At 39.2% G+C, this 20,316-nt stretch overlaps 2 protein-coding genes across 2 annotated transcripts in view; one reads left to right on the forward strand and one right to left on the reverse strand.

Moving 5' to 3' along the window:
• nt5dc1 (5'-nucleotidase domain containing 1) overlaps window positions 1-20,316 on the forward strand; it is a 575,653-nt gene that overhangs the window by 188,847 nt on the left and 366,490 nt on the right. The gene's annotated exons all lie outside the window — the stretch shown is intronic.
• The window catches only part of LOC122548587, a 62,551-nt gene continuing 43,222 nt past the window's right edge, over window positions 988-20,316 (reverse strand). The window contains exons 5-8 of the mRNA XM_043687422.1: window positions 17,316-17,473; window positions 13,332-13,455; window positions 10,135-10,194; window positions 988-2,819 (exon numbers count right to left, since the gene is read on the reverse strand). Coding sequence (XP_043543357.1) covers window positions 988-2,819; window positions 10,135-10,194; window positions 13,332-13,455; window positions 17,316-17,473 — 2,174 coding nt within the window. The remainder of the gene's footprint in view (window positions 2,820-10,134; window positions 10,195-13,331; window positions 13,456-17,315; window positions 17,474-20,316) is intronic.

A 20,316-nucleotide genomic window follows, 5' to 3' on the forward strand; every position in this document is an offset into this window, starting at 1 on the left:
GTGCAGCTTGAGTGTATTACTTTGGCTGTTTTACTAGGTTGACATGGTAACTAAGCACATGGTCTAGGAGTGTTCACTAAACTGCTTTACATTAGGAGACCTGCTGCACTAAATTCCACTAAACACCAGCACTGCCACCCATCTCATTGCAATGCTCCCCAGCCGCCCTCAATTCTATCCCTGAGGTCAGTAATGATGTTTTCATTGCAAGCTGGCTAATGATGATTGCAGAGAGCATAGATCAAATCTTGGACATTTCAGATCTGTATGATTCAACAACATACAACATAAAGAACATTTCTATACATTGAAAAATGTTAATCATTAGAAAAAAATATTTACATTTACTTTTGAATAAATACACTTAAATACTTTCACTCTGAACATGTGTTATAAACTACATAAGTAAAAAATCTATGAATAATAAAGTGGCATATACCAATGATGAAATGGAAGTAAGAGTGGTAATATTATGAAATCTAGAAACAAAGGAAAAGAGAATTTTGAAGCATTGGTTTGAAAATTTGGAAGACTACAGTCTCTAAAATAGGTGGAAAGCAGTGAGCATGGTTAAAGAATGATCCTATATTTTCAAAATGTACTTCTTGCTTTGACATTTTCAACAAAGATGTTTACATAGAAATGAACATAACCGTGTAACATGAATTGAACAGCATTTTTGCTCGTGAACAGTGGATAACCCGTTTCTTCTTGAGCTTAAAAGTTATAAAAGTGCAGTATTTATTTCTGATACAGTATGTGTCATCACACCAGTATAGTGCTGTATATGCCATATTTATATGATAAAGATAGATGACTCAAGAACATATGTTAAATGTAGGAAAATAAAATTGGTGGAACAGCTATACTTGTGTGAATTTTAGTTCCAAATAATTTCTTAATGAAGGTACATTGTTTATCAATTAAGAAACACCTTCAGCAAACTTAGTTTGATTCATTGAAATAAAACCCTGCAATCTGTGTAAATCATGAGGGGCTAATTAAAAACCCTGAGAAGGATGACTGTTTCTCATCAGATGAATATAAACCGTTAGCTTCCTCTGAAGGTAATAATATGTAGACTTGGTCATTTTCACGTAGGTGTACTATAGCACTCCCTGAGGCTTGATCCACATATCCTTTTGTGTAATCATCATATGTTTGTAGTATGGATTTTCCGTTTTTATATAATGAAACCCAAACGCTCGCCCCCTTGATTTGTACATGGTAACTAAAGTGATAAAGCCCTGGTACTTCACATGTAAAAACACCAGATGATGGATCATAATTATTATTTGAATTGGTCTCTAGAATGTCAAATACTATTGGTTGCCCTACTGGTGGATATGCCCTAGAAAGAATGGCTGTAAAAGCTGGAACAGGGCTCAGTAATCCAGGTGGTGGCTGTACTGATTTCTCTGGTTGTACATAGATTTCACCAGGTAAACCTGGTGGACCAGGAAGGCCTGGTGGACCAGGAGGACCTGCTGCCCCTGTTGGTCCTGGTGCCCCTGCTGGCCCCTTCGTTATTTCTCTGCTAATGAGACCCGGAGGACCTGGAAATCCTGGTTTTCCTGGAGCACCATTTAGTCCAGGAGGCCCTTGCGATCCAGGCAACCCAGGCAAACCTTTATGACCAGGTATTCCTGCTGGCCCTCGCAACCCGATTGCACCTGGAAAACCTAATGGGCCCTGAGGACCAGGAGGACCAGGATTTCCAGATTTCCCAGGTGGGCCAGTGAGACCAATGTCACCTTTTTGACCAGTTGGCCCAACTGATCCTGGTAGCCCTGGTGAACCTGATTTCCCAGGAGACCCTGACATTCCCGGAACGCCAGTTGCCCCTCTGTCACCCTTTGCTCCAGGATACCCTTGTGCACCCATATGTCCTTGTGCACCTTTATCTCCTGGAGCGCCAGGAATTCCTTGTAAACCTCTCGGCCCCTGTGCTCCTGGTAGACCGGCTTGTCCCACTAAACCAGGGTCTCCTGGCTTGCCCGTTTGTCCCATCTCACCTTTTTTTCCAGGATACCCAGGATAACCTACGGGGCCAGGTTCTCCTTTCAGCCCTGGCACACCTGGTTTTCCAATACCTGGCAGTCCTGGTGCCCCAGGCAAACCTTGGATACCAGGGTGACCCTTCAAACCAGGTGGCCCTTGCATTCCTGGTACACCAGCAGCTCCGGGCTTTCCTATTCCAATTGGTCCAGGTGGTCCTGGTGGTCCTTTGTGACCCGGTGCTCCAGTGAAACCTGATGGGCCAGGTGGTCCCATTTCACCTTTTTTACCTGGGTCACCAGGAAGACCAGGCACACCTGCTGTAGTTAATCCTGCTGGTCCTGGAGTTCCCGGTGCCCCTGGTGGCCCAGGCAGCCCTCTTTCACCTGTAATCCCTGGAATTCCAATTCCTTTATCCCCCTTTTGACCAGGGAGGCCTGGATAACCTGGGTGTCCCTTTGCTCCAGGTAATCCTGGTACTCCTGGAGATCCTACTGCCCCTTGTGGGCCAGGTTTACCAATAACAGACAATCCGGCTGGTCCAGGATTTCCTGGAGGGCCTGGACTACCCCTTTGCCCTTGAATCCCTTGAATTCCTTTATCGCCTTTTTGTCCAGGATACCCTATTCTCCCTTCAGGTCCTGGTGCTCCTGGAAGGCCTGGAGCTCCCTTTAAAGTTAGTCCTTGTGGTCCTGGTTGTCCTGGACTTCCAGGGGGTCCCATCAACCCAACACCTGGCTTTCCTGGATATCCAGCTTGCCCTGGGGATCCAGGGGGTCCTGGAGGTCCAGGTGGTCCAGGCATTCCTGGATCTCCTCTCACTGTGAAAGTAGAAATGTATATCTTAGATTCCAGAAATACTGGTATGTTAAAGGCAAGATAATTTTGATGGGTACATTGCACTGAAGTAAGAATAATCAATGAGCAACAATAATTATGAGAAGTTTTATATGTGTAAGATGGTCTTGGCCATTGTTGTAAATTAAAAATACTTCCATTCTACTAGCTTGATGAAAAAAAATTGATTTACAGGTGGTAGAATCACCATTTTTAAAAGGGTGTAAATGTAGCGACTTAAGTTATGTTGCAGTGGATTTTTCAACACCTTTTTCTCAAAATCAACTGAGCATAATTATTATGTAGTGATTATATCATGCCCATAACACGAAAATATTAATAGGTACTTCAGACAGGTAATCTAAAGCAAAACATAACCCGAACCACATAGAGATCTTGATGCAGAGAAGCAAAAGCTTTATTGAACTTGTGGGTTTAAAGGAGGAAAGTGAGATGGAGGCACAGTGGTTTATGTTGAGAATTCCATACCTTGGGTTGACACAGATGAAAGGACAGCTACCAGTCCTGGAGTAAATGAGATTTAGAGAAGTACAGATGTCTGAAAATATAGGACCAATGGAGATTAAGAATGTAGGAAGGCCAGTGAACGATTTGAAAACAAGGATGAAAATGTTAAATATGCATTGTTGTTTACCCACTCCACAAGGCAGGAGGCAGGTGAGCGATGTTAGCAAGCTGGGGATGGAGGTTTAGGGGTGGTGGTAGCGGATGGGGGCACAAGTAATGTAGGCCAGTGAGCAAAGGTCTGATGTTAATGGTGGTGATGAACAGCATATGGTGAGAGTTAGGAGACTGAAGGGCTCGAATGTTATTTTTTTCTCCCCATCATTACATCTGTGTGGGAATACTAGAAGTAAAGCAGTGGATAAGAACGGAACAAGGCAAAACCAGCCCAAAGTGTTGAGGAAATACAGTTGCACCTATATTTGGCACAGATGAAGTTTCCACATTTGAGATTGTTGTAAAAAAATATTGCTCCAGAAACCGATTCTGAAACCAGATCAGATCATTGTGAGTTTCTGCTAGTTGTGGTTACATATGGACCTTCAAAGACGCTGGTAAATTAAGCACTATTTTATCACTCAGACCAAACTGGCACATTTTGAATTCTTTTCAATAGAGTCATAGAGATGTACAAGGCATTTTGATATCAATGCTTTTTTGTGACAAAGCCATTTTCAGCTATATTAAAAATTGTATCCTATTATACACTTAATTCTGTCAAGACTTTTTCATGCAAACTGAAACAGAAGTCCATTCTGAAATGTTTAGCTGGTTATTACAAGCTATTTTAAAATATAATTATATGCAAATTAGTGTAACAGGAAACTTAAATCAACTGCATGTCTCAAAACTAATTAAAGTTAGTTTGTAAGTATGAGAGTTTGACCCTGTCTTGTGTTTGTGGCCAACGTGGACAGCTTTGGCTGAGTACATACAATATGCTTAATCATTTTAGGCTTTGTTTGATGATTATCATGAAACATGTTAATTTCAAAAATGCACTTACTAATGTTTATATCATGAAATGACCAAATAATATATAATACTCTTAAATTGACAAATCTATATTTGAGTTATGAAAACTATTTGTAAAAGAACAATTTTTTTTGCATTTGTGTTTTTATGGATTGGTGGCTATAGAATGATTTGGTCATTTATAAATTGTGGTAGTTGTTGCACTTACAGTTATATAATGCATGCAGTTATTTTTGCTCAACATTTTTGATGTTAATTGTTTCTGTTGGATATGCAATCCTAATGTTATCAGTTTCATGCAAAATCAAATATATTGGCCATACAAACTGGTGGAAACAAATTCAAAGTTGACAGTTTTGAATCCTCTGTTATGTCCAATTTTGTTAAAGGATTTAGGTAATATTGTATTGATTCTACCATTGGGAAAACATAGAATTATAATTATAATAACTTACTGTTTAAGATTAACGGTGTGATTTTCTATAAATTATTTCAATAAATCCATTTTTGCTCATCTTTATTCTCTACTCAAATATAGGTTCTATTAAAAATCTAATTTGATGAGATACTAATCAATGTGAACAGAATACCCTTCTGATCCACTCTTCACATATCTGCATGTTTTTCTGAGATCAACATAATTTTATAACAGAAGTAAGCATCCAACGTAAAAAAAGTCCACGATTTAGCATTTGCAGCCTGAAGCTTTGTGGTTTGGAAGGCAACACTATTGTTTAGAAATACATCTACTGGTCCTCAAGTAAATAGAACACCCTTCAGTTTCTTCAGTTAGTCCTCAGGAAATTTGGTGGGTGAAGCGAGACACTGGAGGACTCTATTTGCGATAATTTGTTAGGTCCCAAAGACAAGCTGCCCATTAAGGGTAACAGGAGTTGCCAATCAATGTGAATCTCATAACTACATACCATATTCCTGGAGGCAATCTGGGAACAAAGTTGGTAACTTTTTACAAGGTCAGCCATAGGAAATGCTTCCAATTTGTTAATTTCATGTATGCAAAGCATCCATAACCATTGCAATTGTATCCTTTTGACATTGTTTTGAAACTGTACTGTGGATGTACATTAAGGGCAAACTTAGTGTCAGCAGTTTTTTTTTGTAAGTTTTCCTTCACTTGCACTTTTGAATACGTTCCAGCCAGAGCAATCCTCCTATCAAAGGTATGACATGACATGCTATGCTATGACATGACTTGTTCTGGAATAACTGGATAATATCAATGAGACTACATTAAAGCTCATACATACTGTGTCCATTGCTCACCTGCAGGGATGAGGTTCCAGTCAAATAAATGATATTTAATTTTTGTTTCCACTATTGCATCACACCCTTTGCATGTGGTCATGTAGCTGCTGGAGAAACTTTGAGGGTGCAGAAAGTAAGCTATTCTTATAGTCACTTTGTTGGTACACCTGGTTCAGTTATGTTACTGGTTACTGGCAACTCCAGAGTTTTAATTAATCTTGACATCCTTCCACCTTTGAGAAATGATGGACATGTGGCAAACAATAAATTTAAGAGTGGTGTGTCTTCATTTGATGCACCTGGGTTGAAGAAACTAATCTTTGAGAGACAGACTGGATAAGACATTGGTAAAGGATGTTCTGGATTCTTGTTTTCAGCATTGGTATTCTGTTGCTAAGCTGCTGCAGCCATTGTTGGTTGTGGTGGTTCACTCCAGTCTGCAAAAGGTTGACATGATTTTTTTGCCCTTACTGACTTTTGGTGTGATGTTCAATATTTACAGCCTTCATGTCATGCTTGCAAGTGTCCTTGAAGTCAGGCCTTGGTTGCTTTACTGGTAATCTGGCCCCATCTGCCTCACTACACACAAAGTCCTTGGGTCTGTAATTGTCTTATGTCCTTGGGATGTTTCCAATTCCCTGAAGCTGCCTCTGTTTCATTACTGCCAACACACTAGGGAGTTGTGTCTTAATTCATTCATGATTTTGTTCCACCAGATATTAACCGTGATACACTGTAGACAGAGAAGGTGGAAATTATTGGACTTCTTGCCCCGGCAACTGTAAGTCACTCATGCCAAACAGTTAGGTGCTGAGAATGCAGAAAAACCTATAATTGACATTGAGGATCAAGTTAAAGTTTACCCCATGTGCATCTTGCAAGTTAGCCAAAGCTATTGTTTCACGATGTATGTGTTGAGGTCGACATCAAGGAGCAGATTGTATGTCACCATGACTGAAGGTCCCAGAATTTCATAACCACTTACAATGGGATGTTCTTTATTGTGCACAGGCATTCAATATCCTGTCCCTAGACATGGTTTTTCGAGCACTTATTGTGAGAGAGCACAAGTTCTGCCCATGGGAGAGAGAATTTCATGACTCTTTGTAGATTTTGAGAAGTTGAGATGATGGTTCAATTCAAAGTCACGGAAATGTTGTAAAGTTTACTTTTATCATGGGAGACAGTCAATGCCAGGCACTGAAGTTACTTGAAAGCAATAAATGTTGGATAAATTCAGCAGCTCACGAAAGATCACAGACATGAAGCATTAAACTCTGATTCTCTTACCACTTCTACTGAATATGATCAGCATTTTATGGCTTTACTTCAGATTTCCAATAGCTATAGCATTTTGCTTTTGATGTGAATGTTACCTGCTGTAGTCAGTCCTGAGGTTGGATGGTATCCAATTGCTGCTTTTTGAGCTGCTTCCGTATTGGAGGAGATGTGACGGAACTGATTTCTGTGGAAATGTCAGCAAACAGCTGAACGCTTGCCCATGGCTGACATAAGGTCATTCAAGTAGCTGTAGTTGGTTGAGTAAAGGATGTTACCTTAACAGACTCCTGCAGTAAAGTCCCAAAACTGTGCTTCTGATAACACAAGCATATTTCTTCCGGTTGTGAGAGATTCCAGTCAATGGATGATTTTCTTTTCATGAATCGCCATTTGCATCAGTCTTCTTTGGGGACTTAATATCTTACGTTGCCAACTGCTTTCTTATGTTTGGGACCACATATTCATATGTCTCCTTTGACATTGCTTTCGTTTCCATATCTGGATCAAGGCTCTGGTGATATCTAGTGCCAAGCAGTTCTGGCAGAACCTGAACGGAGAGTCAGTAAGCAAATTACTGGTGAGTCAGCTCGCCATAAGTACACAGCTCAGCAGGATGTTTATTCAATGCTGCAGCACACCACAGAGTGTATGGATTCACCAATACCAGAGGATCGAAGGACAGTCTGAGATTCTCCCACAAATGTTTAAACATTCCTCACCCCCCACCTTGAATTCAGAGGTGACAAATATTGAGAAACGTTTCAGTAACTTTAGAGCTGAGGTAAGGTGCAAGAGAAGGTGATGTTAGAGGTGGAAGTGAGTGGTCAGGATGATGGATTATGATATGGGGTTCGAAACACAGCTCTGGGTCAAACAGGATGCCAAGGTTATTAAACTGTCTGGTTCCGCCTGAGAGTCTGGCCAGCGGGCTATGGAATTTGTAGCAACAGAGACGAGTTTTATAGCAGTGGCTGAACATAGGATGTCTTCAGTAGTCCCAGTGTTCAATTAATGGATATTTCGACCTTTCCACAATTTGATGTCAAATAAATGGTCTTTACAGCTTAAACATAATGATGTGGTTCAGACAAGTGGTGGGCAGATTATTAAATATGTTGTCCGCATTCACATGGAAGCTGATGACGTCCATTCCTGTGGATAATGCTCTGAAGATGCATATATATGCATGTAAGTGGGTGGGAATGGAGCCAGTGTGTGGCATCCTTGGGGAATCTTAGGTCAAGTATGGTAGCAAAAGAGATGCTTCTGAAAAAGAGCTTGTTGTATCTGAAACAGATGGAAATGAAATAGCACAAGTGCAATCCTATAGCATTAGAAACAGATGGTAGGCAATAGAGGAAGATAGAACATTTGATTATCTCAACAGTCATGTTTTCCTTGAAGGAAACAAGGCTGAGAACAAATCAGATTGAAGTATTCAAAGTTGTGAGAGGTCTGCACAGAGTTATAGAAAGGAAATGCTGCTAATCATGAAATGATCAAAATCAAGAGGGAACAGATTTAAGGTAACTAGTGAGAAAAGCACAAGTGAGATGAGGAAAATAAATTTTGTGCAGAGTACGGTTAGGGCCTGGAAACATAGCCAGAGAGTGGAGTGGAGGCAGTTAAATTGGATGGATATTTGTTTATGGAATGATGCGCAGATACAGCGGGAGAAGGTAGAAGAATGGCTCTAAGTTAGCTGTTCATTCAGGGGCTAGCATGTTCAATCATGAACTAAAGGGCCTCCTTCTTTGCCTGAATAATTCTGTAATTCAGTGAAGAGCTGAGGAGGACAGTATAGAATGACACACCACAGTCACGAAGAATGCCACTGTGATTTTAGTCAGGGCAGACTTCATTTTCAGCTGGTATCCTGAGATGCTCTGAAGGAGTCACGATTTGCAGTTCCAGAGGCCATGAGCCATGTTGACATTGATCTTTGCAGTGGTACCTTAGAATGCCTTAAAATAAAAAAGAATTTGGCAGCCATCTGTGATATGAAAACTGCCTGCCTTCAGACTCCAGTAAATAAGTTGAACATTGAGGGTGGCATTGCTTTCTGATCCACATAGCTAATAGAGAAAATAAGATCTTGTGGGTTTAATCCATAATTATTATCCTTGGGTCTTTGGGCATCTTGCTTTTTCGCAAAATTGCAAGGCTCTCTGCTAATGGATGGTTGCCTGCAGGTAAGGTGACTTTGGCACTTGAATAAACAGGGTACTAGCCATACACTTTACACATTTGTGTGCTATGGATTATCTCTGTTGGTTGATTTTGCTGGTGGGTCCTTTGAAGGGTTTGGAAACGTGCTTGTGGAGAAGTGTGGCTGAAGTCCTTGTTGCAACATTTGACATAAGTCAGTGTCAGCTTTCTGTAATATTGATGGCTTGTGTGAACATTGCTTGCAGCAGTTTTAGTTGGATGCACCGCAGATTGTAAATATGCACGAGTGTGCAGACCAGCTTTGGTCCAGTTCAACCTTCCTTGACTCCTTTGCTGATCATTTCCCTCTTTCTTACAAAAATACAGATATCACAGGTTTTCCCAAATACTGTGGTATGATGGCAATTGTTTAGAAAATGTTGTTTTGCATAACTGACACAAAATGTAAATGACAGGTGGAAAAACTGTTTAAATAAATAATAAATTTATTTAAGTTGTGGGTTGAACTTCTTGCATCTTTCTTTGCATTGTTTTTACGCAAGTATTTAGTCCTTAGTAATCCAGGATGTTTCTTGAAAGTGGGTGGGTAGACAAATTGGAACAAAATGAGAAGTGCACATTGGTCCAAACATCAGTCAGAATGGTAATTAAAAATTTCTCCTCAGCCGGAGTGCAAATTAAAAAGTGCAGTAACAGCTTAAAACCATGTACAACATCTTAAGTACTGTTATTTCATTCAAGTTTTCAATCCATAAATCCTTAAGTTTTGAGGATGCCTAAATGATGACATAAGGTACATCCTGATATTGAAATATAGCAAGCATTCCCATCAATTTCCTACTGGAATTACATGTGATAAGCCTATTTGGGTAGAAACCTGTTGTTAAGGAGATCCATTTCTTCTTTCATATCAATTAGTTCTGAATCATGCCTTGAAGTTGGTGATAGCAAAAACTTGGAGTGAGCAGGCATTTCTTCCAGTTATCTTGTAATATAGGACAAACACTTAGTTAACTTGCATTGTAACCTATCTGATATCAAAAAAAGCTGATGTTAAATGAATAAATACTTGTCATTTCTTACCTGTGATGCCCTTTGGACTTTCCTCAAGACTCTGATAATGAAGACCTTTCAATTCATAACCTAATTTATTAAAACAGGTTCTGAGTTACAAGAAAAATAACATGACCAAACTAAATTAAATTGCTATGAATATGCAACTAAGTTGTAAGTTTTCCATAGATCAATGCATTTGTGCATATTGCACACAGATTAGTTAATATTAACAATTTTAAAAACTATCTTAGACTGACAGTGCGTAGTTAAATTATGACTTTTATTTGTTGACACTTAAAGTGTTGACATTATTTTGGAATCATAATACTTTTTCCTTTAAGTTTCTTTGAGATAATACTTAACATATTCCAGTTAACACACCAGAAAATCTAGAATCTCACAAATAATTGCCTGTGCAATTCTTGGGCTGGTTTCCTGGAAGTATACCTGTGAGAGTTTTAATAGAGGGTAAACATCTGAAAAGATGGGTTGAAGAAAAGGGCCCATCCCAGGCTGTGAGATACAGGCAATATTTTGATATTGGGTCATTTTCTCTTTTTTTTAAAAGTTAAAATCATGACTGGATCTTTTTTTCCTTTGTTCTTTCATGAGATATTGCCATCATTGGTCAGGCCAACTATTGCTGCCCATCTATATTTGACTTCGAACTGAGCAATTTGAACTGTGGCCACATTGCTGTGGTTCTGGAATCATATGTAAGCCAGACCAGATAACGATAGCACAGTACCTTCCCTAAAAGACATGAGTGAATCAGATGAGTTTTTGATGACAGTGGATGAAAGTTTCACAGTCATTCCCACTGAGACTCCTGTTGATATATCAAGTTCTTTTCATCATACTGCTGTAGTGAGATTTGAACCTATGTCCCAAGAATACTTGCCCAGGTTTCTGAATTATTGGTCCCTTGACATTGATGTTGTGCCACTGTCTCTCCATTTCAATGCCCACAGTGTCGAAGCAATAATGGAATTTTTATTTTGTATTTCTGTATGTCTAAGTACGTGTGTCATTAATTTTCCTTTCTTAGCTGGCAAATTTATCTATCCATCTGCTGCTGTCCTGTGATCAACAAGTTTGCCAAAGATTTACTTGTTGCCTGGTTTATCTACTCCATGGGGAAACCTTCTGAACCACCATTGAGAAATGGTGGGAATGACATCAGCATAGGATGCTCCACCTGGAGATCCTTTGCTCTTTGCCTTTGTTTTTTTCCTCTTTTTCGCAGTCCTGGAGCGGCGCGTGGGGAAGTAGTCCTGGAGTGGACTGGAGGCTTGGAGCAGCTTGGGACAGTTGTTGGACTGGGGCCTGGTGCGGACAGTTGGACCACGTACTAAGCTGCTGCTACTTGAAATTCTTTACCAGGCTGTAATGCCAATCCTTATGTTGTGTTATAACTGTGTTACTTCATCTTATTTTTTGGACACTTTTCCTTTTATTTCTCTTTTGTATTCAAGATTGTACCTAAGTGCTTGTGCCTAAGATGGTGCCATTAGAGGCAGCCATAGTTAAAAGCTTTTCACTGTACTTCTGTACTCTGATGTTGGAGAACACGAGACAATGAAGGGTATTCTATTCTATTCTAAATCATTCTGTAAGATTTCAATCATACCACTGTGGTCTGAAGGAAATGCAATAACAAAAAATACAGTTTCTTAAACTTTTTGAAGAATTACGTTTTGTATAATCATGTTTGGTTATTTTCCTAGTTTCAATGAAATATAACCAATCTTTTGTTAAGGGAAAGGCATGGATAAGGTCAATCTCTCCAAGGAAGAATTGTCAAGTTCTGCACTCTTACAGGCAACAAGTCCGGTGCTAGCTCTGAAGAGGATATAAATGCCAAAAGGTTCTGTACATGATGGAACACCTATCGCTCACAGAAGATCCAGAGACTGCTCTGGTTAGATTTGAGGGGGAGGCCTTTCCCCATGCTGCTGAGAGAGAGAGAGAGAGAGAGAGATGAGGACTTTGTGTGAAATGGAAACATTAGACAAGTTGCTGTACAAGATATTTGAATACCATGGAATTCTACCATTACAGCTAAGTGTGAGATCTAGCCTCTGCAGCGTTGTTTGAATGTCTTGTGTGAATTGTACTTATTTGAAATTGTCTGAAGAAATGTTATTGAGAACATTGGATTTTTGAACTGACTGCTAAGATTCATTGATACCAGAAGAAATTCTGGGCTAAGTTGGCAAGGAAAGGTTGGCGTAATAAGACAGGTTAAGAGGAAACCAGAACATGGATGATTAGATCCATCAATACTCTTGTCCACCCACAGTAGTATCACCACCTCCAGGAATACTACTGTGGGTCTTGCACAGCAGGTATCCAGATTATTACAAATGCAGTTTGGTAAGGCTGAGATGTCTACCATATATCTCAATGCTTGACAATGAAGAGTTTGGTGTTTCGAATAATAAAATTCTCTGAAGAAGTTTGTCACCTTCTGCATTCTACTTTGCTGTGAATCAGGGGAAGTGATGAACTCTATCATTATGGGAGTGCAAATGGTGAGATGGGGCATAGGAACTGCTGATCTCACTTAGGTTGTCAGCCTATCTGCACATTCGTCCTCAACATTTATAAGCAGCTGATTTGCAGCCAGTTTCTCTCAGGCTTCACAAGCATGGGAATGCTATAGGTCTCACATGAGGAGCAGCAGCCTTTCTTCACCTCTGGTCAGGCCACTGAGGGGAAACTAGTTGAAAAATTAAGAAAAGTCCTTTCAATAAGCATTTTGAGTTGGTCACATGGCTGAGAAATAAGTAGAACACATTTATTACATTTGATGTTAAATTATTCAGCTTTATCTTGGGATTATACCACAATACAAGTAATATGTCATCTGTAATGTACATTGAGATCTCCTGAGTTTAAGAAATGGTCTATATGAATTTCTCTTTTAGGAAGCAAGGAATGCTTTTTGAGAGAACGGGAAATTTAAAGTTGACCGAATGAACATTGCCCTTGTGCACACCCAGACGGTTGGTTTATTTCAGCATGGAGAGAACTAATTGTTACTAATTTGAGATATCTATAAGATAAAAGGTATAAGATAAATATTGCTTAGACTAAAAGTAAACCAACAACTTCAGCTGGCACTTTACTACAGATCACGATTGTATAACTTTGTTCATCATGTAATTAGTGCAAAGCAGAGCAATCTCAAATAATTGTTTCCAAATGTAATGAAAACTTACCCTGACTTTTTGTATTATATGGTGATTGGTTGTATCCCTTGTATCCTATTCCATTCACCAGAGAAATAGACATGAATATCAGAAATGCACCAGTTTCCACTAAAGTCATGCTTGTAGGTAGAATCTATAAGAGTTTTAATAGATATTTGTTTACATTCGTTAACAGAATAATGCAAACCATCTTGACAAAATTGCACATAAGATATTGAAAATGGTTCCTTCTGTCAAACACCCTGCCTGGCAGTGAAGTTGAAAAAAATTGACAAAGTTTGAGTAGGCCCCATTTAACATGTAGCACTGGACATGCCATGCTTAGTGCCCATGTTTCAGATTAACATCATAAACAAACCAAGACAGAGAGCTGCATAAGGAGAATAATACAAATTTAATTAGCCAATGCAGACAAAACTAGTTCTAATCTAGCAGCATCCCTTCTTGCCCTTTTGCTTGTTAACTTGATTAAAAATTGAAGTACAACGTACCAACATATCTTGCCTCCTGGACTGTATTTCAGTTTAACATCCCCAATAGATTATCCCCTTGAAATCATGGAAGTTCTGATGTAGTAGTGCTTTCAAAAAGATAGATGCTGGTATTTATATATGGGAGACTCCTACTAGACAGCTGTACATTTTAAAACTCCTCCCTTTAAATGGAAGTAATAGCTATGCTGATTTCTTTTAACTTTTCAAAATGAAGTAGATTGTGGTTTTGTTGTGGTTAGTTGTCTCCTTGCAGATTGGTGTTCAACATGACCATGCAGACAGTTTTCAAAACCAAATGTGCGATAATACTTCTAAAACAAATTCCCATCATATTTAGAAGAATTCCTAAGAACATTTTCATTTTGATCAAGTTCAAACCTCTGAAGGATTATAAAGGAACAAATAAATATTTTGGTTTAATACCAATGCCATCAGCATTCTGAGGTTGTTTTATTAGTATTTTGCTTATCCACATGTGTTTTTAAATGCTTCGCAACTTCAGTATATTCATACTCTGATCGAACACTTCAAACTAAATTATCTTCATTCAGATTTGCAATGACATTTTTTTTATAAACTGAGAACAACTAAACTTAAGTAAATGAATGGTTGAAGCAAGTAATAGTAATGGCATGATGTATCGAAAGGTTGGACAGTGTCCCTTAAAGGAAAAGAAAATAATACACCTCTTGACAAAATTACCTAATCAAAAATGTCCACATTTGAACCTTTCATAGATGGTCAAGCATTTGCAGAGGTACAGAATGAAGATGAATACAACATAAATAATGCATCTAATTTAATCTATTTTGGGTTGGCAAAGTTGTATTATTTTGATTGGATGTGATCCATGTTAGTCAGCAGCAGCATAATGAGGTGATGTATTGTGCAAAGCTTTATCTCACAAGAGATTTGGCTGACAGACAGATAACTGATTGTGGATCAGTGGTGCTGGAAGAGCACAGCAATTCAGGCAGCATCCGAGGACAGGCAAAATCGACGTTTCGGGCAAAAGCCCTTCATCAGGAATATTCCTGATGAAGGGCTTTTGCCCGAAACGTCGATTTTGCCTGTCCTCGGATGCTGCCTGAATTGCTGTGCTCTTCCAGCACCACTGATCCAGAATCTGGTTTCCAGCATCTGCAGTCATTGTTTTTACCTAGATAACTGATTGTGTACACCCTACAATATAGATGCAAATTCTGTTAAGGTAATTCAAGAAATAGTTGTGGATGCAGCACTGAGTTGACTTCATCTAGTTTTTAGAGTTGTCAATTATATTAGGAGAAGGTGAGGACTGCAGATGGTGGAGATCAGAGTCGAAAAGTGTGATGCTGGAAAAGGACAGCTGGTCAGGCAGCATCCGAGGAGCAGGAGAGTCGACATTTTGAGCATAAGCCCTTCATCACGAATGAGTGAATTATATTGTTGTGTTCAGCTTTAAACACTCCCATTTTGTCTGTTGTCTATTATAACAAATATAATTAATTGAGACTAATGCTAGAAAGCCATTTGTTCCTGCAACTATATTTTAATATTCTTTGAATCATTGAACAGGCCCTTCGGCTCAATAAGTCCACACCAACCCTCTGAAGAGTAATCCACCCAGACCCATTCCCCTACCCTATTATCCTATATTTACCCCTGACTAATACACCTAACCTACAAATCCTTGAACACTATGGGCAATTTAACTTTGTTAATCCACCTAACCTGCACATCTTTGGATTGTGGGAGGAAACCGGAGCACCCGGAGAGTATGCAAACTCCACACAGACAGTCGCCTGAGGCTGGAATCGAACCCGGGTCCATGGCGCTGTGAGGCAGCAGTGCTACCACTGGACCATTGTGCTACCCTATTAGAAACAAAAACAGGAGTTGATGGAAAAGCTCAGCAGAGAAGTCAGAGTTAACATTTCGGCTCCAGTGACATATTAACTCTTAACTGATGCTACCAGACCTGCTGAGTTTTTCCAACAACTTCTGTTTTTGTTTCTGATTTACAGCATCCACAGTTCTTTCAGATTTTCTTTACTATGTTTTAATATTTTTGTTTCATTCCTAAACATGATAATGGCAAAATCATGATAAATGCAAATTGACTACAGTTGATATTATAATTGAAATGTATATATTGTGTCTCACTTAGTTTCACAGCTTTCATGAACTCCAACTTTGCATATTTGTCTTCATGTAAAGCAGACCATAATAGTTGTGGTTAATGCATATTCCTTTGCATTCTGTCAAGAAAAATATCTTGTTACATTAAATTACAGAGGAAGATCTCATGAGCCAAGATTTCTTCATTGCATTTTTAATTAGTTTATTAAGGGGGCCTAGGACATTACTAAAGTTGTAAAGATAGAGCTAAAACCAGACTAACTATTGAGTTGCAGTACTAATTTTGGACAATTAAAGTGTGAAGATTGCTGGAGGTGGGAAAACTAAATGAAGAATTGTTAAGTCCTGAGAAAAACAGAGGTCGGCTGAGAAATGTTATCAAAGATCTTAATTTCAATGTAGTGATGATATAAAATGAAGATTTAGAAGGATGAAGAGCAGTAAGAATAATGTTTTGAAGTTTGAGGAAATGACAAGTTGACCATATTGGTTTCATGATTTTTAATGAAGTAAATTTGAACGCCATCACAACAGTGAGAGTTGCATGTTCTCAAGTACTCTCAACTCAGATGTTCTGTCAATTAAGAAATAACGCTGAAAAGACTTCCTCAATTTATAACATACAAGATAAAAGGTGATTGGAACATAGCTTCATGTGATTTGAAAATATTATCAATAAAAATTTCGCAGAATTGTTTTAGTTTTTGGTTAGACAGTCTGATGCAGGGATATCCAATAATAAACCTTACCCCTCTGTGATCTTAATCCCTAAGACTTGGTGTCATATGTCAGCTGTATCTTGTTTGGTGGCAGAATGTGTTCCTTTCCTACTACAGAGGTTTGAGCACAAGAACTGAAACTAATGCAATATTGCAGAGTTGGGAATGTAGTCCTTTAGCTGTGTCACTAAACCAAGGCCTCAACTGCTCTGTCAGGTTTCGGAGATGCCGGTGTACACTAGGGTGTACAAAGTTAAAAATCACAAAACTCCAGGTTATAGTCCAACAGGTTGATTTGGAAGCACTAACCTTTGGAGCGCTGCTCCTCCACAACCACCTGATGAAGGAGCAGCGCTCTGAAAGCTAGTGCTACCAAATCAACCTGTTGGACTATAACCTGATGTTGTATGATTTTTAACTTAACTCTATCAGGTGGACATGAGATATATCACTTGGAACTATTTTGAAAAAAATCATAGGGGAGATATCCGCAGTAAATTGGCCAATGTTTATACCTCAATAAACATGGACCAAAGTAGTTTATCTCATCATTATCACATTGTGGTTTGTGGGAGCATGCTATGTAACGTTGACTCCCAGTGTACCTAGATTATAACAGTGACAACATTTTCAAAAGTGTTTCATTGGCTGTAAAATACCTTGGGGTGTTTCATTGGCTGTAAAATACCTTGGGGTGTTTTGCGGTCTTGCATAGTGCTACAGAAATGCAAGTCGTCTTCTTTTCGCCAGCGTGGTGAAAATATCTTCTCTTTAATGATGCAGAAGTTCAAAGTAAATGGGTTTTGGTTGCTTTCAGCTAGATTTATGTGCATGTGTAGATTTCAAATTACCGATAATTTGGTCCTGAATTAGCAGTATCGCTCATAGACACCACAAATATGTCTAGTGTGGCAAATGAAATTGCCACATAGATGCAGTGGGTGGTGCAGTTTTGAAAGGGTAATGGAAGTTGTTTCACCGTGGAGCAAAGTTTCCTTTACATGAACCTTTTTATCTGCTTGCATTAATCATTTGGACAGTGACTCTTACTCTTAGTTTCCAGCTTCATTTCTGTCAAATCAGTCTATCCCATGCATTGAAGGTGCCATATTAGTCATCATGATGTCCCATTATTAGGAAAGTTTTAATGCTCGTTGTTTTGATATTTCCCATCGCTGCTCATAGACACGAGTGGAACAAAATCTAGTGTGACCGAGAGTTTGAAGCTGGTGATTGCAAAGCCAGATATGAGGAAGGTGAGGTGCATAATGGCTTAAGAAGAGTGTGGAAATGAGTGTAGGAGGTTGGGCGAGCAGTAAGTCCACTCACAATAGTGAGATGCTATTGTCACAAAGTCTATGCCTTACATAACTTATAAATCTATAACACCATTAACATTGTACACAGCATTCTACCTGTTTTACAGTTGGGGTCTTGTTACTTCATAAAAGCCGAAAAAAATAGCAGCAGGAGTTGGCCATTCAGCCGTTCGAGCCTGCTCTGACTTTCATTATAATCAGTACCCTCAGTACCCTGTTTCCACTTCTCTCCACGCCCATTAATCTGTTTAGCCTTTAGAACTATCCCTATCTCCTGCTTGATGTTTTCGTCTCAGCTGCTTTCTGTGGTAGATAATTCTACAAGCTCACCATTCTCTGGTGAAGAAATTTCTTCTTGTCTCGGTCCTAAATGGCCAACCCCAAATCTTAAACTTTGACTCATGGATCTGGACTCCCTAGTAGTCAGGATCATCCTTCATGCATTTACTCTGCCTTGTCTTGTTAGAATTTTATAGGTTTTTTTGTGATTCTTCTTCATCCTCTAAACTCAAAGGAATATAGTCCTAACTGATCCAGTCTCTATTCAGTTTGGTAAACCTTTGTTACATTCCTTTCATAGCTAAGGGAACCAAAACTGTGCACAGTTCTCCAAGTGTGGTCATACCAAGGCTGTACACAATTGTTATGAGGCATCACCCATCCTGCACTTGAATCCTCTTGCTATGAAAGTCAACACATCATTAGCAACCTTCACTGCCTTATTTCAGTGACTGGTGTACAAAGGCACCAAGGTCTTATTGTCCCAACCACTTTCCCTACCTATCACCATTCAAATAATAATTTGCCATCCCATTGTTGTTACCATAGTGAATATCCTGCAAATTTAACCACTTATGCTATATCTACCATGCATTTTCCCAATCATTTAACTTGTGGACATTATACCTGAAACATTTCCTCGTGCTCCTGTCAGTACAACCTCCAGCCTAGCTTTGTGTCATCTAAAACTTGGAGATATTGCATTTAGTTCCCTCTTCTAAATCAATAATACTATATTCTGAATTACATGGGTCTGTGAATTGTTCCCTGTGGTTCTCACTAGTCACTACCTTTATTCCTACTCCTTGTTTTCTCTTGCCTACCAGTTTTGTTTCCATGTCAGTACTCTATTGATGTGAACCAGGCCTGACCCCTTCAAAATATTTTAAGAAGGTAGCCTCAACACTAACTTTGTCTTAGTTTAAAGGTAGATATGAAGTAGATATTCTAGGTGTGATGTAGCTGGTCAAACCACTCTGCTTTAAACAAAACAGAGTTTATTTAAACACTACAGTTGAAACACGAAAAAATGAAAATGGAATTTAGAATAACTTATGGGTGGCACAGTGGTTAGCACTGCTGTCTCACAGCGCCAGAGACCCGGCTTCAATTCCCGCCTCAGGCGACTGACTGTGTGGAGTTTGTACATTCTCCCCGTTTCTGCGTGGGTTTCCTCCGGGTGCTCTGGTTTCCTCCCACAGTCCAAAAATGTGCAGGTTAGGTGAATTGGCCATGCTAAATTGCCCGTAGTGTTAGCTGAAGGGGAAAATATAGGGGAATGGGACTGGGTGGGTTGCGCTTCGGCAGGTCAGTGTGGGCCAAAGGGCCTGTTTCCACACTAAGTAAGTAATCTAATATTTAACTATAGGAAAACTTAACCAAATCATTACAGCAACTTAACTACGGAACTATTCCAATTTTTGTAACATCCGATAAACACACCCCTTGGAGAAAGGTAAATTTGAACAATGTTTCTTACTGGCAGGAGAGATTTCAGAGAGAAAAATCAGCCAGGGATTATCTGCTGAAGCATGGATCTTTTTTGCACTGCAGCAGCTTCTGTGACTGCTACAACTAAACCAAACTGGAATAATACCTGAACTGGGAGAACTGGCCACTCCCCTGCCATAGTTAAATTATGGTATGACGTCTTGTGAAAAAAAAACCGAAGAACAAACTATGCTTGTTAGAGTGACAGCATCATCATATTTACCCTTATTCCCATCTGCTTTAATTTTACGTGCTAATCTTTTCAAAAGCCTTTTGAAAGTCCAAGTTAACTCCATCCACTGACTTCACTTATCAGTGTTACTAGTTAGATCTTCAAAAATCTCCGTCAACTTTCAAGCATGATTTACCTTTTGTAAGTCCATGATGACTCTGTCCGATTCTGTCACAGCTTTAAGTGCTCTGCTATTGAATCTTGTGTAATGGACTGTAGCTTTCTCCCCATTATTGATGTCAGGTTAAGTTTATAATTCCTGTTTTTTGTCTACCTTTTTTAAATAGTGGAGTTACATTAGCTACCCTCATATCCATAGAAGTTGTTCCAGAGTCTCTG

This window comes from Chiloscyllium plagiosum, chromosome 3, assembly GCF_004010195.1.
Source record: "Chiloscyllium plagiosum isolate BGI_BamShark_2017 chromosome 3, ASM401019v2, whole genome shotgun sequence".
Classification (NCBI taxonomy): domain Eukaryota; kingdom Metazoa; phylum Chordata; class Chondrichthyes; order Orectolobiformes; family Hemiscylliidae; genus Chiloscyllium; species Chiloscyllium plagiosum.